The sequence below is a fragment of the Lissotriton helveticus genome, chromosome 2_1, assembly GCF_964261635.1.
Source record: "Lissotriton helveticus chromosome 2_1, aLisHel1.1, whole genome shotgun sequence".
NCBI lineage: Eukaryota > Metazoa > Chordata > Amphibia > Caudata > Salamandridae > Lissotriton > Lissotriton helveticus.
The window spans coordinates 880,728,497-880,753,155 of NC_136059.1; the positions used below are offsets into that span (position 1 = coordinate 880,728,497).

The 24,659-nt window shown below is 41.6% G+C and overlaps 1 protein-coding gene across 1 annotated transcript in view; it reads left to right on the forward strand.

The window, feature by feature from the left end:
* Positions 1 to 24,659, forward strand: part of SLC27A6 (solute carrier family 27 member 6) — a 504,875-nt gene that overhangs the window by 374,712 nt on the left and 105,504 nt on the right. Inside the window, exon 6 of the mRNA XM_078675611.1 lies at positions 20,796 to 20,886. Within this exon, the coding sequence (XP_078531737.1) occupies positions 20,796 to 20,886 (91 nt within the window). The remainder of the gene's footprint in view (positions 1 to 20,795; positions 20,887 to 24,659) is intronic.

Genomic DNA, 24,659 nt, shown 5'->3' on the forward strand with positions numbered 1-24,659 from the left:
TTTTTAAGTTTAAAGTTTATTAACAGAAGTAATAGAGAATACAAATGAAGAACAATAATAAACATTAAATATCAAAAATACGAAATGATTACTACTAAAGGAGGAGGGCCGAGACGGGGAAAGGGGAGGGAGGGAATATCTTAATAAAACAGTACAAGTAAGAAAATTACCTGAATAACAAACCTTAATACGTCAACAAGAAGCAATAATAAGTAGACTGTAAAGCATAAATTCCAAAATTGCAATAATTAAAATGATAAAAGGAGTAAAAACAAGAAATTAATCTGGAAATGTAAAAACAAACAAAACTTCATGGAGGTTTTTCGAACTTCATCTGAGGTATTCGGTAAAATGGCCGAAGATGACGCAACGGTTGTTAGATAAGAGGATAAGGAGAGCCATAAATATCCCTCTTAATGGCTAAAGATACAGGAGTAACGTTGTTTGTGTCCAATGTATGGTGAAAACAAACAGCATTCCACCAAGCTTTGAAAGTAACTTTGTCAGCTTGTTTCCAATTTGAGAATATTAAATGAAGGGCAATTGCAAGCAGCAAGTCAATTAATGAGGGAGTTGGGCTTGAGTGTGGCCAAGAAAGTGATAGAGAACCCAAAAAGATGTTGGAAATGGAAGCAGGAATTTGGGTGTTGAAAATTTTATTTATTTGGGACCAAACCAAGAGCCAAAAACGGGAAAGAAAGGGGCAATCAAAAAGCATGTGTTTTAGATCAGCTGAAGGAGCCTTACAGGACCAACAGATGGAGGAAAAATCAGTAGAAAAGGAGGCTAATTTCATTAGGGTGAAATGAAGACGTTTATAAATAAAATAAAGAGTCTGAGAAGTATTAGCGGCTCTTGACGTTTTATGAATTTTTAACCACAATTTGTCCCAAAAAGTAATAGGCCAACATTCAGAAAGATCTTTTTCCCCGGCCAATTCAGACTTCACCTTGACCCTATCAGAGGAGAAGAACGAAGATCTATAAAGAGAAGAAGCCGATATAGTGACAGATAATAAAGGGAAAAGAGTAGAACATCTGGTAGGAATATTGGGCTTGGATGGTAAAGAAAGAAGATATTGTGAAAGAGGAGGAAGGAGCAAGTCATACTGAGATTTACAGGAAGAAGGTAAAGAGAATTTTAATTGAAGATCTGAGAAGGATAAAGGCGTATTATGAGATACCAATTGTGAAATCCAAAGTAAACCTTTAAGTCTCCAAGTTTTCCAATAGATAGTCCGACCTATGATGCGTAATAAGTGATTATGCCAGATAGGTTGTTGATCCAACGAGATAAAAGAAGGATAAGAGGATGGAAGAAGAGGAATCAGTAATTTGCGTGTATGAAAGATAACTAAAGGACGTAAAGAAGAGATATTATTAGTAAAAGCAAGATCTTCATTAAAATGGAAAGGAGCTATAAAGTGTCTTTCAATGGTCAACCAAAGAGGAGGATGAACACAGTGATCTGGAGAAAGCCATCTAGAGGACTGTCTCAGAGAAAAAGCATAATGATACACTTTGAAATCAGGAAATTTGAGGCCACCAGAAGTTTTATCCACGTTAAGGGCATTAAGAGCTATGCGAGGGGATTTATTCTTCCAAAGAAATTTGTTCAATATTGAATGATTTTTTTTGAAATAAAAACCAGGAATATGCACTGTGATCATAGACAGGAGATAAAGAATTAGTGGGGAGAGCATCATTTTAATAGAATCTAGGCAACCCCACCAGGAGAGGAAAAGGGGATGCCAGCGATCAATAGATGCGGAGAGATTTTTGCAAAGAGCATCGAAGTTTTCCTTTAAGGTTTCTGGAATAGTAGGAGAAAACCATAATCCTAAATATTTAATCTTGGAGGATTTCCAAGAGAAACCAGTAGAGACAAAATCTTGTTTCAAACAAAGAACATTTAAAGGAAGAATTTCACATTTATCCGAATTAAGACGGTATCCAGATAATTGAGAAAAAATATCAACTTGAGAAAGAAAAGCTGGAAGAGAGATAGAGGGGTTTGAACAATATAGAAGAATGTCATCAGCGTAAACAGACATTTTAACATGTGTAGTATCAATTTTAAACCCAGTAATCCTGTTATCCAATCGGATTCTCATTAAAAAAGGTTCTAAAGCAACAATAAATAAAAGAGGAGATAAGGGACAACCTTGACGGACCCCTCTGAAAAGAGAAAAAGAATCAGGTGTTTTCCCTTTAACAAAAATAGAGGTCTTAGGACCAGAATACAATAGAGAGATAAGAGAAATCAATTTAGCAGGGAACCCAATCCATTTAAGTGCCTGACACATAAAATCCCATCCAATCCTATCAAAAGCCTTCTCAGCATCCAAAGCTATCGCAGCAATGGGATAATCAAGGGAAGAAGCTTTACTTAAGATATTAAAGAAAACTCTAGAATTGTCTGAGGATAAGCGACCTTTGACAAAACCCGACTGTTCGGGGCCAATAATATTGGGTAAAATGGGATCGATACGAAGAGCAAGAATCTTTGCAAAAATCTTATAGCTAAGGAAATAGGACGGTAATTTTTACAAATAGAGGGATCTTTATTCTCTTTGGGAATTAAACAGATTACGGCATCTTGAAAAGATCCTGAGGAAGACCCTTCGGAAATAAAAAAGGTGTAAAGTAGTAAGAGATGGGGAAGAAGTATAGATGCGAAATGAGAATAAAATCCAATGGTAAAACCATCTGGACCTGGTGCTTTACCTCTTTTTAGAACCGACATAGCATGTTTAATTTCGGACAAGAAAATAGCCAATTCTAGTGGGACAAAATCAGCATCATGAGTAGGAGGAGAAGGTATCTATTGAAAGAAAGAGGACAGTTCAGTAAGGGATGGTTGGTGCTCTGGCGTATACAAATTGTTATAGAAAGAAACAAATTCATTTAAAATATCAGTATCTTTAAAGAACGAATCTCCAGCATTATTACAAATGGATTGAATTTTAGTTCGTTCTCAACGAATTTTTAAGTAATTAGCAAGTAATTTGCCCATCTTATTCTGACCACCGTAATAACGGGCACTGCTTTTTAAAAGGTAAGAGGATGCAGGTTCTGTAGAGGATTTATTAAATGACATTTTTGCCTCAATAGGATTTTTTAAATAAGTTTCAGAAGATGAGCGATAATCATATTCAAGTGTTTACATTTTTGCCAATAGCTGATCATATTTAGCTTCAAAAAAATTCTTCTTACGCGAGACAAAATTGATAATAAAACCCCTAGATGCCGCCTTAAATGAGTCTAAAACCATTACTGGAGAGGATTCTGGAGTGAAATTAATAGAAAAGAATTCAGAAGCAAAAAAGGTGAATTGGCCTGTGAAATTGGGATCTGATAATAAAGAATTATTAAAACGCCATCTACCAGCATTGGGAGAAAATGGTAGTAAATCAAAATCAACAAAAACAGGAGCATGATCTGATATGAGGATGGAACCAATCTCAGCGTGTAGTACAAGTTGAGATAAAGGCTTACTGAGAAACAGTCTATTCTGGATTGAGAGTAATGGGTCTATAAAAAGGTATATTCCTGTAGATCCGGGTAACAAAGCCTCCAAATATCAATTAAAGCTTTGTGCCGTATGGCAGAGGGGAATTGAGAGTGCATCTTGGTATTAGAAAATTTCACAGAGGCACGTCTGTCTAAAATAGGGTCTAGAATCTGATTACTGTCACCTCCAAAAATAACATAATCTTCATCAAACATAAGAAGTTTATCAGAAATCTGAGGCCAAAACTTATTATCAATATTAACTGGTGCATAAACGGTGAATAATACTAAAGGAACGTGATCAATAAGCAATTTAACAATTACCCAACGGCCGTCACGATCGCATTCTTGATGTATTACTGAAGCTTGATGTTTTTTATGACACAATATAGAGGAGCCATTTTTCTTTCCTAAAGCAGGGGAAGAAAAAACATGACCAACCCAACCTCTTTTCAATTTGGCTGCCTCAGCATCTGAAAGATGAGTTTCTTGAAGCAAAGCAATATCAGTCTTCAATCTAGCTAAATGGGTTAACACGCGTTGTCTTTTTATAGGGTTATTAACTCCTTTAACGTTCCATGTCACAACTCTAAACGTGAACCATTATTAATAAACGTATGCGAATGTTATAGAAACAGTAAAGTAAGCATTTATCGAGTAGAACAAGAACTATTGTTAAATACACATTATAATAATCCAGGAACTTTGTATGCAGTGAAATAAAAACTTAGAAGAAATGTTTAGGTCCATGAGATGCCACGATTCGCATTAGCCAAGAGAAAGTAGGCTTTATTTATGGCATGCAAAGTTTGTGCTAAAAAAGGTAAAGGGGTTAGCTAGATCAAAGCGCCAATGTGCCTGTTGCAGATCTTTGCATATGCCCGCAGAATATGGATTGGAATCCTGGCGAGTACTGTTGGCCCACACCTTCGTCTTTTTCAAATTGCTAAGAAACAATTATTATGGCTGTTCTGTTACCACTCCTCGTGGAGCCTGGAACAGGGATATTGTTCTCACAATGACTTTGCAAATGGTTTAAATTTCAAATTGCAGACGGGGGACAGAGGGAGCTGCGGTCCCAGTCTGGGGTTTGGTGAATGAGCTAGTTTGGCTGTAACACTCTGCTGATGAATGTCCCCGGTCATTAGGCCAGCTATGTGACATGCAAATGTGTATGTGTGTGAGGCAGTTCATGGTGCAGTCCGCAGCAGAGTGCTATACTAGCCAGTTAATTATATGTTGCGGGTGTCTTGTATGTATGTTTAAAGTTCTGTCAATCGTTTTCTTCTGGAGGACAATCTTTGCAGAAAAAATAAGGACTAACGGGGCGTAATAACTGAATCTGAATAGAGGTGTGAAGGCTCAGGGTTTCTTCACGCCTCAGACACCTCACAGGTGAGTTCGGGGCTAAATATCTGAACTGTTCCCATGAAAGAAATCAAGACTCAGGGGCACAACTTTTGCAGTCCACACTGAAGCAGGATCTGTGACAGCCCGATCTGGCGCCATGTAACTGTATTTATATAGCGCTTACTATCCTTGCTAAGATCAGTGGTTAATATATTGGTTATGGTTGGTTATTACGATTAGTCGGGCTCTCAAGAAAAAAATGTATGCATTTACTCCAGTTCCTTTGTGGTATATTAATAACAGATAGGTGTGATCATTAGTGGGGGCTATGTGGTTTCAGGTGAATGATTGGGGAAATAGGCTGGCGGAGATTAGGTTAAGTTAGGTTATAGGGATAGGGTTTTAAAGAGGAGAGGTTATGATGTATAAAATGAGGTATAAGCCAATTGCACAATTACAATAAACACTTACCTCGATCCTCCCAACTCCAGTGGGGGGGAGGAGCTCAATCCGCAAGGTGATGAATGCCCTGCATAGTGACGGCCCCAGCCCTGCCACTAAACTTCTACCAGCGAGGTAGGGCCTGCCTGTGACCCAAACAATGGATGGCAGGGACAATAAGCCATCTCAAGATCTTGCAGAGGGAAACACTGGAGACCTGGTGCGTTGGGGACCCCGTAGGCCAGGCCGCCAGACTCCAGCAGAGCTAAGCCCGAGCAGAGCAGCACAGTTGACCCAATCTGCAGCCGCTTAGCTCCACACTGCTCAGGAAGAACCAGTGCTATGAAGTCATCTTGGACCTGGGGAGCCATTAGCAGTCCTGGGCGTACTTGCAGCCCAGGCGAAAAAGTGCAGATAAATGCCAGAGTCCTAATAAGCTAGCTAAGTGATCCCAGACAGTTGACTGCTCGCTGTGAACTCCTGCTGCATGCCTTTGTACCCCAGCCTGATGTCCCCCAAGCGTGCTAAGAGTCTTTGTTAGTGATACCACATTTTCTGTGCCCAGCCTCGCTACTGGCTACACTGCCATTGCACTACAAGTGTCTGTATGCCTGATCATGTGTGCTACAGTCTGGTTCTTCCCAGCTCATATTCTCCTTGTAAAACAGCCAACGTGCCCATCTGCCCAGTCTGAGTATGTGGTGCCCCCCCACCCCCGATTCCAGGACCCCTGTATCAAAAACCTGCGTGCACTAATTGACATACACCAGGCCCTCCGTATACTAACCTGTGTGCCCTGTGATCAAGTCGTAGTGTGTGATGTCAAAGGGTGCACATCCCAAATGCCCACTTATGCCCCCTGCTAAGTGCGTCCAAATGCGAAACTCTGTGTTCCTAGGCTGTACACCCTTTTCTGAGATGAAGCTCTTGATTGTGGGCACTCCCATCCCAAAGCTGAGCATACCCAATGATGTAAACCTGAGTACCCATCATCGTGGCACTATGATCTGGTTTAAATGTACGGTGCTCAACTATGTATCAGAGAGTATCCATTTTCAGCGTATGATCCCCATAGGTTCAGCTGTGTGTTATTTTATATATGATTACCTGAAGGGGAAAGAACGAAAACAGTTTCAAAATGTTAAGGTTTTTTGTCACGCTTTTGACCCCGCACCAAGCTTACTAGCCCCGCCCCCGTTGCACACAGCATAACAGTTCCCCTTACGTTTTTTTAATGCACTTCGACCGCTGTATACAAACACTCCAACCAAAGTGATAGCACAAAGGCCGAGCGGCTCACTACCCGGGCCGGAACTGCTTCCCTCAAACAGCGTATGTTGTACGAGGACAGCCGGCAGCACGCGCGCTATTGCGCATCCCAAGGACACTGGGGACTGAACCGAGATAAGCCGCAGAGGTTTCGAAACGTCGCCACGGTCAGAGAGCACGCTCTCCATCCGAGACAGACCTCACAGATGTGAAGAGCGCCATAACAGAAACACGACCTATGAGATGGCGTAAGGGCCACGTGCCTACTACGAACACAGCCGTTTCCAGTAGCATTGAGGATTGCAGGAAGTCAGTCAGGCACTGAAGGGTGTGAAGAATCGGGCCTAACAGGGAGGCCTGAATGTTTATTTACTATCAGTTGTTTGTAAAGTGCAAAGTAGGAACCGAACCACGCCAAACCAGCCTCGAGGAGACAGCGAGGGGCTGGGGCTCGAGGGGAAGTCGTGGGGATACAGAAAAGGGTTCCGAAGCAAAAGAAATAGTGGACAACACGTTGTGAAATAGGATCAAGTTTACTTACAAGTCGTGAGCGTGCGCGTGCACATCCCGAAAACAGGAGCGTCATGCTTGTCGTGGGGCGGGACTTCCGTCTTCTGGGGAAGCCCGCGCCCACGGAGTGGATGGCCAGGAGCTGTGGTGGTGACGTGGGGCTCCCATGCCTGAGGGAGAGCCCCGCGGTGGCAGCAGAAGTCAGGAGTGGCGGCTGAGACCGCTGAGGCGGTAAGTGGGGCTTAATTGGGGGGAGAGGCGGCGATGTGTGTGCTCTGTGTGCATGGGGGGGTGGCGGCGGTGTGTGTGTGTGTGTGTGTGTGTGTGTGTGTGCGCGCGCGCGCGTGGGGGGGGCGTCGGTGGTGTGTGTCTGTGTATGTATGTATGTGTGTCTGTGCGTGCGTGTGTGTGTGTATGCGCGTATGTGCGTGCCTTCGGCTGACCTCAGTAACATTGTGTGTATGTGTGTGCGCACGCTAAGGGCGTCCACATACCCCAATCGGCAAGTGCCCCAGTCTGTACCACTTGGCAGGCCGGACGACGACAATAGGTCTCACTGGCGACTGCGTTGCCATATGCGAGACCTAAAAAGAGGTCAAGAAGACATACCACAAACCAACAATAAGACTGGGGGTGGTGGAACCACATAAGGATACAGCACATCGGACCAGGGACTCCATGAGAACGCGGCAAAGGGGTACAGGCTTCCGGGTAGAACAGAAAGGACACATAAAATCCAGGGCTCACAAAACCGCATCTAAAGAGAATTCCAAAAGAGAGAACATTAACAATAAAAGATGCAAACAAAGCACGAAATACATAGTACATTAGGAAAGATAGATGAACAAAACAATCAACTTAATAGAACAGCAATTTAACAAGTAAAAACAGTAACGTCCATGAATTCTAAGGAGGGACGTCCATAGAAACTTGTGTGCATGAATTCAAAATTTGTTGAAGTAACGCCGGATCTTCATAATTCATTGTCCTGTTGTTATAAGTGACTTTGAAGCGGAAAGGATGGAATTAGGCCATACCGAGCATTCAAGGAACGTAGAGCAGGTCTCATCTCCAAAAATTTCTTGCGGCGATCTGCAGTGGTTTTAGCGTAATCTTGAGCAAAGAAAAGGTTAGAGCCATTGCAGGTGATTTTCCCCTTTTGCTTGGCAGTATGAAGAACTTTAAGGAGATCTGTGTATTCCAAAAAGTACATAATAACTCCTCTAGGTGTTATTGAAGAAGATGATGATGCGACAGATGAGCGAGAGAGAGAGCCTAGACGATGAGCACGTTGAATGTTTAAAGGAGGTGATGTCGGGAGACCAAGAAGGGTAGGCAAAAATGACTGAAAAAAAGAGATGGGATTCAATCCCTCAAGGCCTTCCGCAAGTCCATAAACGTGTGAATTATTACGCCTTTTTCGATTTTCCAAATTTTCAACTTGCTTTGTAAGACTCTCAGTCTCACTGTGAACACAGGGAATTTGATCCATGGCTGTTTGTGCTGAAGCAAATTGTCTTTCGAGAGTATCAACCCTTTGCTCAATGTTAGACCAGTTGACTTCAAGATTCTGGAGACAGGAGTTTGTTTGTCATGTAAGCTTTAGGCGCGCAAATTTCCTACAATAACAATTCCATAGAGATGGTGGGTGACATGTTGGTAGGAGAAGGAGGATTTGTTTTGACCCTTTTTCCTGGAGTAGGAACAGAAGAGGAAGGAGCTTTGGTAGAGGGCTTTGAAGCTGAGCGAGAAGAAAGAGGGGTGTAGCATTTTGTAGTAGGCACGTCATTTGATGTCATCCATGGTATCTTGTAGAACGCTAAAAGGGTTGACATATTCCAAGGGCAAGTTAGTATCAGTTCGTTGCTGAGAGGCATTTCGGTTGGTGCGTGACGTCGCCATAGAGAATTTGAAAAAGCGGGAGGAAATTATGCAAATCGGTAAACTGAAGAAGTCAGCTCAATAAGGTTCAACAATATGTTATTAATACGTTAAAGTGCCAACCATCAAAATATCATGCAGAGATGCGAGTAAAACAGCACGTCACTTGAGTGAGGAAAGTTCCAGAAGGATAATAAGTCAATTAGACACTATATAATAGCAACAAAGTTACAAAAGTGAAGAAAAGCCTCCTTCCTCAAAATTATGACAGAAAAATAAGCCGCCCACAATGCAAACAATATATGTAAAAAAATGTTTTTAAAAAAATGCTATTGCATAGCAGGTACAGGTGACCTGTTATCATATATGTTCTGTCAGAGCAAAGGAGTGTTGAAAATTAGGAAAGGCAACACAATGGAGAATAGCTGAGGAGAAGCAAAAAGGGGCAGTTACCTCATGAAGTAAACACTTGGGCTCTGTAAACCAACAGCACCACAAAGCACCACAAAGTCTCTGCCTCCAGGTTGGCAAGTTGAGGTGAAATAACTTAAGCTAAAATGCGCCTGCATATGAAGAGCATTTTGAAATGCGCCTAAAATAAACTGCCAAAAGCAGACTCCAGGGGACAAAATAAATGACGCCCTGATATCTTATCTCCATACCTCAAACTTAAAACATGAAGAAAGACCTAAAAACTCATCATTGGTCCTTAGACCCTGAGAAGTTGCTGCCACCTTATCGGCAGTGAAACCTGTTGGCCAGCTAAGTTAAAGACCTGCCGTAGCATTTTTAACCATGTACCACGTGGCACACTACATGAAGAGATTGTCAACCACCTAGGGGACTTTTCTAAATCATTTTTTGACAGATACTTTACACTCTTGTAGCTGCGCGAACCCATGCGATAGGGGGACTAATTTGAAACATACGATAGGGGGACTAATTTGAAACATACCAGACATGGCGGACAACAAAGTAACCCGCTGACTATATGACAGCATACGACAATCTTAACTTCAATGTCAACATACTAAGGATTAAAGACAATGTGTGGGCCCCATTCCCTCTACACATTACCATACACAGAAGCACACCGATGATGACAAGCCTTTGGTACTGAAAGTATCCATCTACCCACTAGATGCTTCCATGAGGTGTCTTCGTTTTTACTTTTTCACTAGATCAATTGGATCATTTATAACTAAAGATGCACATCGTGGTGTGTAAATCTTGATGGGAGTAAGATTTTGCCTACATTAAAAGTTAAGTAGAATTTCTAGCATCAGTATCACATGACTGTGGCTTGAGAATTAGTACATATAACTTAGGCGGAGAATGCTCCATTTATTTCCCTGTATACTCCCAGTATAAGCCACACGATTGTTGTACCTGATGGAGTAGGTGACTTTGCACCACGGGGTCTAGGACTTGTTGCTATAAAAAAAAGTCCTCCAGGTACCAGAATGTTGTTTGTGAGTCCATAGAGAGTACACTGAAGGCACAATACGAGACAACCTGCCAATTCCATTATGAATGTTGCAGTTCTCAGGTGGTAACAAGTCGCTAGTTTGCTTAGACTTCATTGTACTCATCAGATCGAGGAAATACTTTTATTGTAGTCATGAAGTACATTAGAGCTTCCTACTTTTTAAACCCTGCCATCGCCCAGTACACAAATGATCAATAGTGGATTACTTTTTCTCAATCTGGGTATTCAGGATACTCTGAAGACAGTAGATTGGCATCCAGCAGGCATGATTTCAAAATATTTGCTCAATGCATGGATTTTCACTGTCAGAACATGACGCCTATGTGGCAGTGGAGTTGAAGAATGCTTCATAAAAACTCCCATAAAAGCTGCCCACAGGGTAGACAGTAGTCCAAATTAGATAAAGCTTTTTGTCAAGCCCTAATGTCCTGCTGTAATTGCATGTGACTATATTAATGCCACTTGGATGAGAATGAGAATGCAGATCTTAGGACTCAGTTTGGAGAAACAAAGATTAAATGGAAGATTATATAAGAAGGGGGGATACTGCTCTGAACATACAAGAAGGGGATACTGCTCTGAACAACTACAAGTGGACCGGTGTTTCTGGACTGAAAATGACCAGGTCCAGAAACATTAGAACCAAGTTTGCAACATGCACATCCGCACTTTGTAAAACCATGGGTGTTAACACATGAGCCGTGGGTACTGGGGCAGTCTGGCCCTTGACTGTCCCCTAGAGCACCAACACACTCCCGAGTGAAGCCACAGCTCAATAGTTATCCCCACATGTTGCCCAGGACCCTATCCCACATCAGATCACTCGCTGATATGCACCACCTGGTTAAAGCAGGGTGTAAAACTGTGCAGGGTTATTACCATATTGGGGAAAACAAGCATCTTCACCCAGTATTTACAGGTGCTCAAAGTTTAGTTTTTTTTGTTCTGGGAACTGAAACTTGTAATGCCCCAATTTAGGTAATGACATCCTGCCAAAATCAGCGATTCGGCTCCCCCACAAATCGCCCCCATCCTCCAGCCCTCCTCCACCCTGTCCCTTTATCCCTGTACCTAATCTTGGCCTACCCATAATTGGTACCTTTGTGGAAAAATATATCTGACGCCAAAGAGGATGACAGTGTCCTGGCGAATCAGCACCAAAGAGAAAGCCACACATGCCATTTTGCAAATTTTACGAATCCCACATGTGAGTTTCTAGAGAACAAGGACCACTGATGCACCGCATCAACACAAGGTTGTACGGCATCACGTAATCCTTTTATTTGATGTATGTTACTGTTTTATGAATGGGAATTTAGGACCCATTTAGGACGATATAATTCCTGCCCAGAAGGAGGAACCGATGTTTAAGAGGCCAGTTAAGCATAAGCTAGTGAAGGTATGGAATGGTTGGAGACCCCCTCAAAATAGAAGAGCATCTAATGATCCTTTTTGAAAACTTTATTATTTCAACAAGCAGTGCAACAACTGGCATCAAAGGACATGGTAGACAAATTTCAGCATGATTATCTCATTTTCAAGTTAAGTAATTCGGGTATGATACTTGGGTTTTGGGGTATAGGGGGTATTTTTAGGGTTCAGGGTGCATTTAAGGTTTTGGGGGTGCCTTAAATGCATGGGCAAGATGGCGGCGGTATGCTGACCACTGTTAGGTGCATCTGACCGGTGCTGGTGGCAGTCAAGATTGCGGAATGAGACCCTAAGCGAAAACTATGCAAATCTACGAAATACTACTGCCTTAGTTAAAAAGTATCCTGATGACACTGATTACTTTTACTTTTACTTGTAAAGACAAGTGAATCACCTCGATACACCTGGATACAATCAAGATGATAATACCTCTTTCCCTTGAAACCTCGGCAATAACAAAAAATGACACCCGGGCTGCGCTAAAAACCCAGCTTTCACTTTTCACATCCTTGATCGGTATTATAGTTTTCCGGCTGCTCGGGGGGTCACGAATAACTAACCCGGCCCGAAATTCTGCACAGCAGTGCCACAGTGAAACCAACTCCTACCTGGGCGTCGGATCTGACGCTGAGCCTGACGGTGACGGCTTGGGCATGGCTCCGAAAAATGCCGCGGCGCTGGCGGCTGCAGCCGCGAAGACCAGGGCGGCAAAGCAGGCTCTCAGAGATCGGGAGCTGATGGTGAAGCGGGCTGGCGGCGGTGAAGCTACCGGCATTTGTGAGGCAGGCAGGCCTGATGCAAGCGTGACCCCCACCCCCAAGAGGACCAAGCAACCGGTGGTACGCCCGGCCCCTCAGTTGTGGATCTGCTCCGTAGACCCCCTGGATCCGCTGGAACGCCCTTGAGGCTGCCTGCTCTCGGCGCTCGATCTGTAGTGCAAGCACCTTCGATTGCACAGAAGGAGATGGAAGGCAGGACTGGAGTGCCGGCGGGGGGGCGGACTGGAGCTACCGCGGGTGTCATTGCCTCTGCGGAGATTTTCCCAACTGCTGCTGCCACGGATGGGCTGGAGGCTGCTGTCATGGTGCAAGATGGTGAGCAGGAAGCGGCACAGCTACAAGGTATGACCCCTCAGTTAACAAATCTCCCTGAACCTGCTTTATTAAAGACTGCCTCTATATCTTATGAGAATAACGGTATTACTCACCAATCTGAGACTCCTGAACCTCCAGTAGTGTCAGAACTGTTAAATGCTGTTGAAGTTAATTCTACCAGTCAGGAAATAGGTGACAAATTGATGGGCTCAGGGGGTACCGAGCCACGCATTGCTAATTCTGCTGAAACAGCTGCTGAGATAGTAGAGACGGATAGAGACCCCACAGACTTCTATTCTTTTTCTGAGGATGCTGGTTGCTCGGCTGATACCAAATAGGATCTTGTAGACGATTCTGAATTTGATTTGTCCACTGAAAGTGATCAAAATATAAAAGAAAATGGACTCCGGGTTGGTCGGAAAACAGTCCTGAAAAAGAAAAAAAGCCGCCATGGCGCAACAGATTTGGCCTGGGATTATTCTCCAACACTGCAGGCTATAAATCAAACCAATCCCTCTCACTTTGTTGGGCCACCATTACCTTCACTTGATCACTCGGATCAACCAGGAACCACGCTGACCTCAGTTATGGACACTGTTCTTCAGGCCATTGCCTCACATCGAGAGGAAACTTCTAAAGATGGGCGTAGGGCTCAGGCAGCCCTGCACAAAGTTCAGGGGGTTGTGCGCAAGCTAGCAAAAACCGTGGGCACTTTTAATGAGCGGATGACTTGAGATGGAAGATCGTATAGTATCCAATGAAACTGAAGCCGCTCTAGTCCAGGAACGGGTCGACTCCCACGGGGCAGAACTAGAGGACATAAGATGAAAGCTTGAGGACTGTGAAAACCGCTTACGTCGAAACAACTTACGCGTCCTAGGCATTCCCGAAAACATCGAAGGGGACGATGTTCGTTCATACATCATTCAGCTATTCCGGGATACTCTCCCTGAGCTTTCCAGTTGGAGTTGGGACCTGGAAGTACAACGTGCCCATAGAGTTCCACTGACGTTAAAATCTGCAACAAAACCGGGGGGTACCCTCGTGCGATTCTTGTGTACTTTGGAAATTTTCTCCTAAGACAAGCCATCTTTGACAAGGCAAGGCCTGAGGCACGACGTAGCAGAGATTCTATCTCGTATTTTGTCCGACCAGATTTTTGCCACGTCACAGTGGAGAGGAGATGGCGCCTTCGACAGTTGATCAAACCATTTGTAGAGAAAAATGCACAGGCTTATCTTAACAATCCCGCCAGGCTGAAACTGGTTTTCAGGGGTCAAACGAGCTTTTTTACCTCTGAGGTTAAGGCAAAAGAATATCTGGATAGCCTGGGTTAACTAAAGACTCAAGAGGAGGTGGAGGCCAAGAGGGGGGTAGCACTGTTATATTTTTCTCTAGAGGTACACGCGGTATCCTGTACTATGATCGTTAGGATTGTTTTATGTGGAATACAAGCTTTTTTTCTTTCTTCTCTTCTTGGTTTTTTCTTTTCTCTCTTTTCTCTACCTCAAAGGCTTAATGTGATTAAGATTAATCTATCGGCATTCGAGAACTAGAGGGAATAGATTGGAAACTTTACTTAATAGAGAAGAATGTTAAATGTATAGATGTGATGTTTCATGATATGGTAGAACAATTTTTCGAAGCTATATTACCTCCTCTTACTCTTCCTTCCTTCTTGACCTCGCTGCCTATCTTTTTTATTCTTGTGTAGTAATTTTTTCTTTCTATTTTTTTTTCTTTTTCCTTTTATCACACTATCGTAAGTCCATCGAGCACTGGTTAGGTAGCACTTATCCATCACCACAGACTCTCATGAGTCTAATTGCCCAACTTTTGGGGCTAAGGGGGGGTGGGGGTACAGGGCTGGGAGGGCCTTGAAGGGGAGGGGAGGGGGGTGGCAACAGAAAAATAAAAAAGAGAGCAAGTTCAAATGCATAAAGATCATACTAAAACTGTAAAAAAGCCATACAATTTTGCCTTTGGAATGATGAAAAGTCGAGCTGGATGTTTTTTCTACTTAAACAAATAAGAATATATGATACAGTTGATAGGTTGATTGTTCAATATGTAAGATGGGGAAATTAAAACTTTATTGTTGGAACGTTGCAGGCCTAAATGATAAGGGTAAAAGAGCTCAATTCAATCAGATAATTCGACCAGGGTCATACGATGTCCTTTGTTTACAGGAAACCCACATCTCTGTAGGAGATAAAGATCTGTTGAAGATACCTGGTTATAACATTCTTACTCTAACAACGCAAACATCTAAGACACGAGGGGTGGCTATCTTAGCAAAACCCGCTTTGGGTCAACCCAGACGTAGATTGGCTGATCCTCACGGCAGGTGGGCAATAGCCCTATTGGAACTGGGCATTACCATCTGCTCATTGTATGGGTCAAACCAAGACGATCCTCAGATATTTCATGATCTTGAGTTAGAACTCGCATCTTGGTCAGGGTCATTAGTGGTTTGTGGAGATTTTAATATAGCTCTTGGGCTATCACAGAATACATCCTTACAGCAGATTTATAAGGGCCGTAAGACTAAAGTTTATAGGGCTTTAATGCAACTTATGGATAGTCCTAATCTAATCGATCTTTGGAACTTGAAATAGAAATATGACCCCGGATATACTTACTTTTCCTTTCCCCATAATAAATATGTCCGGATCGATTATATAATGACATCTATAGGGAACTCTATAACTGCGGCCATAACTAAATCCCCCAAAACACTGTCAGACCATAACGCACTTACTCTTACCCTGGACATTAGTAATTACAAGAGGCCTTACTCTCAATGGTCATTTGACCGGAAGCTTTTGGTAAATCAAGAGTACACAACATACACAACACATTGGGCACAGGAATTCTTTGACTACAATCAGTACAGTGCCCCTAGACTGGTGGTCTGGGATTGCTTTAAAGCAGCCTTAAGGGGGGAGACTATTGCTTTTGTTGTCAAACGCAAGAAGGATCAAGATATTGCAAGAGAACAACTTAGCTCTGAATTAATAAATTTAGAAGAAAAACATGCCACGCAAATACACCGTGGGGAGGATGGTAAGAGCACACTGCGTAAAATACTGGTTCTAAAAACAGAGATTAATAGTGGTTTGACACAAAAAGCAGCTGAAATTTTTCAGGTAAATCAAGAGCGTTTATGAAAATGGGGAAAATGTGGGAAAACAGCTCGCCCTCCGTACACGCCAAAAACAATCTTACAATACTATACAGTCTATTGACTTTGAGGGGCAGAAACATACGTCACCCGTAGATATTACAGGTGCTTTCCAAAGTTATTATCAAAGGCTTTATCAGAATGAAGACCAAACTGCAGTAGTAGCCATTAAAGATTTCCTAAGGGACTGGCTGGGTGATCCCGACTCACTTAAGATGATTGATGAATCAACCAAGGAAGACCTGGATAAAGAAATCTCATCTACCGAGCTCGAATTAGCACTCTCCGAGCTCGCTAACGGCAAAGCCGCCGGTCCAGATAAAATTCCCCATGACCTTTATAAAATACTTGGAAAACAAATACTGCCATATTTACTAGATTTGTTTCTTGGTGTACAATGGCACGGCAACCCACCCGAATCCTGGAAATTTACAAATATAGCCATATTCCCAAAAAAAGGAAAACCTCCTGAGCTGCCATCCTCATATCGGCCTATTTCTCTTATAAACTCCGATTCGAAACTCTATGCCAAGATTCTCGCTAATCGGCTCAGCAGGATTGTCGAACATCTGGTCTCCCCGTGGCAACATGGCTTTATCCCTGGAAAAGGCACCACAGATCACACCCGTAGAGCCATCTCCCTTTTTGACATCATAGGAGTTTCGGGGGGCCATATGTGAATGATCCTGCTCGACGCCGAGAAGGCTTTCGACCGAGTCTCTTGGCAATTTCTATGGCAAGTTTTGTAATCAAACAACTTTGGACCATGCTTCATTAAATCCATCAAAGCTTTATATGTGGATCCAAAAGCTAGGCTTGCCATAAAGGGCGTCGAATCGGAGTTTATTAATATTGAAAGGCGCACGAGACAGGGCTGTCCCTGCTCCCCCATACTGTTCGCCCTTTACATCAACCCACTAATCTCAAAACTCCTTATACAATCTAATTCAACCCATTACAGTAGGTATATTTCATACCAAAATTCTGGCTTATGCCGATGACGTGGCGGTATTAACACCAAACCCTACTGAGGCAATCCAAGAGATAGAACAAATTACTCAGATTTTCGGCTCCTACTCAGGATACTCCCTCAATAGGGATAAGACAATGGTTCTATTCACAGATAACACCTCTTTTGAAAGTCCTTATAGAGTGAATCAGGCCACCTATCTCGGTGTTTGTATTTCTCCTAAAGTAAAAGACATTAACCAACTTAACTACGACCCATTGATAAAGAAAATTAAAAAAGATCTTTCAAGAGTGAACAATCTCCATCTCTCAATCGTAGGTAGAGGGAACTACCTCAAAATGAACGTTTTCCCGAAAATATTATATCTATTTCGGGCAATCCCGTTGATGGTCGATGACAAAATGATTAAAATCATGGACTCTTGTATGTCTAAATTTGTATGGAGCTATGGGAAAATCAGGAGGGCAATGCCATATCTGACTTTACCACAATCTAGGGGAGGGTTAGCCATACCAAATCTGACTCTATACCTATGGGCGACTCTCCTTCAGCAAATGGACCCTCTATTTAACATCAAGCCAACAGCAGTTGCTCTATTAGAACATAATATACCATCAATATATGAATTAGCGTTAGGGGACAGAGCCAGAGGGCTGCTGTTAAGGCAAATAGAGCCTTCATACTTTAAATAAATTAAATTTAAAATTATTACCGACTCATGGAGGATATGGAAACGTGCATCGAAGCATCTAGTAATCTCAAAATATACTAATTACACTCCTCTCTGGCATAGCTCGATTCTGCCATCTTGGCTTATTGATTCCACTTCTCGAAAATGGGAGAATATAGGGATTGCTACGGTGGGCGATCTTCTTAAACAAGGCTCTATAGCATCATTTGGGGATATACAACAGAAATTCTTGATCCCTCCCACTGACTATCTAAAATATATACAAGTGCACACTATCATTCGTCAACTCTTACCCAATATACAATCAGGGACCATCCCTTTCTTTGAAATCATAACTAGGCGGGCCACTAGGATAGGCCATATCTATGATCTTCTAATTAAGAGTCATCGTGATGATTTAGAGCTAGTTGAGAGAGGATGGGCAATAAAACTAGATAATCCTAACATAGATGTAGATATGTCATTGATGCTATCCTCTAAATTATTTTTGGCATCTAATTTAAAAGCACAACACTATGGAACTGTATATGACCTTTATTATACACCCGCCAAGTTATTTACTTGGGGTCAAAGACTTAACGATCATTGTCCAAGGTGTGGACTGTCTCCAGCGAACCTTGTACATATGTTGGCCGACTGCTCCAAATTAGATCTAATTAAAAAAGTGATTTCTGATTATTGGGCAGAAATCTTTGGACATAATCTAAGAACTTCATTGACCCTATACATATTTGGCTATGACGATTCTTTGGGATATAAAAAGGAGGAAGTAATGTCCGTATTTCTAGGTATGGCTGTCCTTCGAATCATACTTGCTGCCCGCTGGAAAGATCTAGAGGCACCTACCTTTCAAATGTGGCTAAGCCGGTTTTTGGGGACGTATAAACAAGAAACAGCTATATATAAAACAAGAGGGAAGAAATCTAGATTGCTCGGGGCCCACATATGGGCTCCCATTACCCTTTGGTATGAGAATGAAAGGAGACCGTAGGACAAGAAACACCTACTTTATATCATTATCAGTTTTCCTAAATGTACTATAACTGTGCATGTGATCACTGTTATTATTTCTTTTTCTCCTTTGTTTTTTTCTTCTTTTTTTTCTCTAGGCCTTATTTTTCTTCGTAATCGGAGATCATGATTTGAGAACCTTAGATATATTCTGTATTATTAACTGTTTATAATGTCTGATACATATGAATTGAACCATGTTTTTTTTTCTTTTTCTCTCTCTATTGTGATATAGAATTGAACTTGCTCAAATAAAAAAAATAAAAAATAAGGTTTTGGGGTGCTGGAGTATTTTTGGGGTTCAGGGTGCGTTTAGGTTTTGGGGTGCTGGGATATTTTATGGGGTCATGGTAGGCTAGGGTTTTGAGGTGTAGGGGGTATTTTTGGGATTCAGGGTGTTTTTAGGTTTTGAGGTGCTGGGATTGAGGTCAGGGTTGGTTAGGGTTTTTTGGATGTAGGGGATAATTTTAGGGTTCAGAGTGGATTTAGGTTTTGGGGTACAAGGGTATTTTTAGGGTTCAGGGTGTGTTTAAGGTTTGGGGTGCTGGGGTATTTTTGGGGGTCAGGGTGCATTTAAGTTTTAGGGTGCTAGGATAGTTTTAGGGGTCATGGTGAGATAGGGTTTGGGGTGTAGGGGGTATTTTTAGGGTTCACGGTGCGTGCCAGGGGATAGGTTACTATTACGATTATTTTTTGTTTTAAAGTACCAATAACGCGTTGTAATGGTATGCTTAATAATTAACTGCAAAGTAAAAGCATTTTTAATATATTTGTATATATTTGCAAAGTAAAAGCAAGCGTACTAAAATCATGCATAGTAATGGTATTTGCGAAGTAAAAACTTCGAAGTAAATACCTGCAGAGTAACGGTATGCTAAGTAACATCATATATTCCCTGTCCCGACTTTCCTTGCTATATTACTGACTCCCTAATTCATGCATTACTTCCATGTTTCCGTATAATCCAACCCTGGATGTTCTGCGCTTACACTTGTCAGAGATTGTGTGTTGACTTGGTATATAAAATTGTCAGGATTTGTAATGTCCCGCCACCACTATAAGGACCATAGTTTGCTCACAGCGGCTTTGTGTGAGATTTTAATATCTTGCTTAGCATTGCCATCCAGTCATGTCTAATAATAGTTAAACAAAGAAAGTGTCACCTTTTTCTTTCGACAACTGTGTGGCGAATTAACCATCAAAGAAACAATACTTTCAGTTATATTAAAATAAAAACATAGATGTATTGGTTTACAACACGGGACATTAAATGCAAAAATAGCCGGCCCAATGTGAGAATAGTGGCAAATTCGATGCAAAAAGCTTCTTGAGAAAAGGTAAAGATAGTTGGCTGGTTCTACCAGTATTCAGGCAAGGGACAAATACCACATTAAGCCATTATTGAAAGTCCCCTGTAGCCACAGCAAAGCTCTAACTCGTCTACATCTTGACCCCTTTTCCGCCAAATTAATTAAGAGCCGGGCATGTAGGATGCACCTCTTGTAGGACACATGGTCACAGGAAAACTAAGCTAGAGATCAAAAAGAAAAATCATGTATATAACTGTGGTACCCAAAGGATAATGAAGAGGGGTGGCGCTATGATTGTAAAATGCATACATGAAGGTTAAGGGCGATGGAGAATACAAGTGCAAGGGAAAGTTATGAATAAAAAAAATAAAACAATTATTGTAGCACGGAAAAGGTGCAGCAAGTGCAAAGGCATGCAAATGTGTTACACAGACACTACTTGATAAAGAGGGTTAACTAATATTGTCTCTTCACACTAACAATGGGAAAAGTCATTTGGGCTGACAACCACACACTTTCTCGTTTGCCTTACATGGCAGTATGGGTGTTGTTCGTGTGATGCGCATATTTGAGTTTTCTTATATTAGTACATGTCCGTTTTCTGTACACATATGTGCTGTATAATATCAAAGCCTATTTTTCTTTATTTCAGCTGTTCTTCCCTTTTGAATTGATTAAGTATGACATTGAAAAAGATGACCCAATTAGAAACAAGCAAGGCTGGTGTGAAAGCGTGAAACAGGGTAAGCCTCTGTGTTTCAGTCTCTTCTCTGCAGCAGTACACACAATAGGCTAAGAGAACAAACAGAATACTGATATATATATATGTGAATATTGCCACTAGATTGTCATTTATCTACAGTGCATGCTGAGCTGCATTCAAGGCCTGTGTTACAATATAATGCATTCAAGGGCCTTGGCTTAGTTCACCAGGTATATTTGGAACTTGAACCCAAGTACTTGTCTTCGATAATTCATAACTGCTTTCTGGCTCTGTGCCTCCGATCCTGCTGCTATGCTGCTCTACAGATGAACCACTTCCACAGGTACGAACAGGTAACCAAGCATTCAGAAATCTCAAATCCGGAACCTCCCGTCCTCTGGCCTCTGAATTCAGATCTCGTCTACGACCAGAAATGTAAACATTTTGTGGGACTAGCAGATTGAGTCTGATGGCTGCAGTTTATATTCTGGTTTCGGTTTTTAGCGCCAAGAAGTATAAGTAATGGAGTATTCTGCAAATGAACCAAAGAAAAAATGTGCCGAGGGCACATGCATGAATATTTTGTATTTGAGTTTGAAATTTGTGATAGAAGCGAATAGGTCTGCATCACTGCTGGGTGTGCAAGTCTGTATTATGTTTGTCACTTGTGAGTCTAGCGATGGTAAACATGGAGGCCACACATTGATACAAATGCCTCAAATGATTACTATTAGTAAAAAGTAATGGGGTAACCCAGTTATGTGCAGAACCTGGGGATTTGTACATTAAGGGAACAGTGGTTCTGCCACCTAGTTGCTTGAAAAAGCGTGAAGACTTATAATCAATTTCATCCCTCTTTTGAGATGGGACTAGCAGTTAAGGAAAAATACGCATATCCTGATACAGTCCAAACCAAAAACAAGAGGGAAAATTCATGTACTCCTGTTCCAAAATATATATTTTTATAGTGAATGGATGTGTCATGGGAAAAGAGTTCATGTGAAAATTCTAAACAATTATATAAATGTAAACCCACACAAATAAACACTATACAATTCCGCTTGAATTTTTGACATGAAGTGAACACAGAACATTATATTTACATATCACAACATATTACTAACACAACACATGGACATATACTTAAAGAAAACACATTTAGACATAGTGTGCGGAGTTTGAAATTATGTATCAACCCAATAGGTAATTTATCCTATTATTTACAATGAATCTGTATGATCATTTACACTTGTTATAAAGCGTCGATGTTTCGATCCCCGGTTATTATAGCGATATTGTTATCATCTGTATGGGGTCTTCTTCAGGACTAACTTATGAATCTGTGTGTGGCCTGTTTGGAAAAAACAAAGGTACTTTAATATTTATAGGTTTGGACAACAAATTTAGAAGTGGTTACTGCAGCTCGTGCTCATTAGGTAGGTAACCTGTAAAGAATACATTATGACTGTAATCACCCACTGCACCATGAAACCTTATTGAAATCTCGAATAAATCCACCCTTACAGGGATTTTACCTTGACCGTGACGTATCTCTCCTGATCAGTCGTTAGGAACATTCAATGGCACATAGTGCCTGTATTTCTACAATAGGATAATAGCTAAAATTAATTATGAAGTCCATTGCCAATCTATTCAGGCACAGCACGTAACATATCATATTAAGTGAAATGCACTAACCTCCGTTGTGCCTGCGCCTGAGGTTCCAGTGATGAATCACCTCTTCCGCCTCCCAGTACAAATTAGCAACCGTATGCAAGGCTAATTAATCACCTTTGAATACTCTAAAGAAGAAAAGAAAGAGTGGTGCAAATGTCTTTATTAGTTAGAAGTACACGAAAATGCGTGGCTCATCTAACATCGATCAAAGCGGTCGGGTGCTTCCTAATTCAGCGTCTTACCTGTAGGCTTACATCGCTCCATCCAGACTCTGGATTCTGGATTTCCCGGGAGACTGATCCCTTTTAAATAGATAATTTTTTGGCAGCCTAATTGTGTCCACAGCGTCCTCGTGTGTGAGAGCTACGTACCTGACACGACTGCCCTCTTATGGGGATCGGGTCCAAAGAGCAAAAATTGACTTGTAATAGGTGATTGAGGTTAAATTCACTTGTCCGTTTCAGTAAAAGCCAGAGTAATTATCTGCCTATGTGTACATAATACTGGTGATAATATCAACTTGTCGGTATTCTCAACCTTTTAAACGCCATTAGGACAGACAAGGGTATTAGAAAACATATATAAGATCTACATCCCATACTTGGATTAACGGCTTATGTATACAGGTGTACTCTAACCTTTCTGTGTGCTACATCATACAGTTAACCCAGCCAAGTATATCATGACTCATATAACAAACCATACTTGGGTATTGACTTGTGAATAGTGTTAAGATATAATATGTCATTTGCATTTGGTTATACCTATCACTATATCGGAATATGTTTATACATTATATGTATAATATTCTGTTGTGTTGTAGATGTCAAACGCACTAGTTGTAATGCCTCCTATTAGGGAAACTACTTCCATATCATAATTTACATACAGGTAAAATAACTGAACGATATATTGGATATTCCATGTTAAGCATTTTCAAAATATGTAGATATTTATACAATCTGTACAGTAATCCATTTCTTTGTTAATTGCCAATCACACAAGTAATAATGACGTACAAAATGGAACGAACGTTCACACTCGACAATTGCATTTACATTGAGAAGTTATACAATGCATAGTAATTGATTTCCAATCCTATCCGATTACTACTGTAAATAAGTCAATCTCCATCATGTAATCAGCCTAAGTCAAGCTCAGTAGAGATATCTGCCTAGAAATCTCCTCTAGTTCATTCAAACCCCCATTAACTGAGTCAAGCAAATGAGTCCACTTACATTCATGTAACTTCATGGTAGCTAACAGAGACCCTCCTCTGTGATTGGACACTACCTTCTCTAGTATCCACCACTCAAGGTTGTTGATTCTATGTTCATTCTCGCTAAAGTGTTCAACCAAAGGGACAGCTTGCACTTAACAGAGAATGCGTGAGCAGTGTTGCAAAATTTGTGTCTTTATTTTCTGTTTAGTCTGTCCCACATATACTTTCTGGCATGGACATTTGATTAGATAAATAACGTCCTGTGTGTTAGTTTTTGTGTGATGGTGTAAACTGTATCTCTTGCCATTATGTACGAATTCCTTCTGCTCCACAGTAAGTTCACACGCTTTACAGCGTCCATATTTGAAATGTCCTTGTAGAGGAGGCAGCATTAAAAGGGAACGTGTGTCTGGTGTGGGCTCATCTCTCAGGTATAAGCTGACAACGTAATCTTTAATATTCCTTCCCCTTTTAATTGCAAACAAGGGACGGTCTGTGCTCCCTATTTCATCCGAAACTAGGTGCCAATTCTGATTTATGATTCTCTTGATTTCATTACTCCTGTTGCTAAGTGTAGAGACGCAGACAGGTTGAGAATACTGACAGGTTGAAATTTATCACCAGTATCATGTACACATAGACTAATAATTACTCTGGCTTTTACTGCGGTACGGATGAGTGAATTTAGCCTCGATCCCCTGTTACAAGTAATTTTTTGCTCTTTGGACCCGATCCCGATGTAGTGACCCAGAGTCACAGTCAGCAGTCTAGTGTTTCTGTATGCCCTACACTAAACACCCACCCACCACTGATGTCACTGGTCAGGTGACACAGCTTTAATAAAAGGGGCCGAGCCCATGTGCTCTGGGCCAGTTGTACCCTGTAGCACACTGTGTCTGCGTCAGTACTTTCCA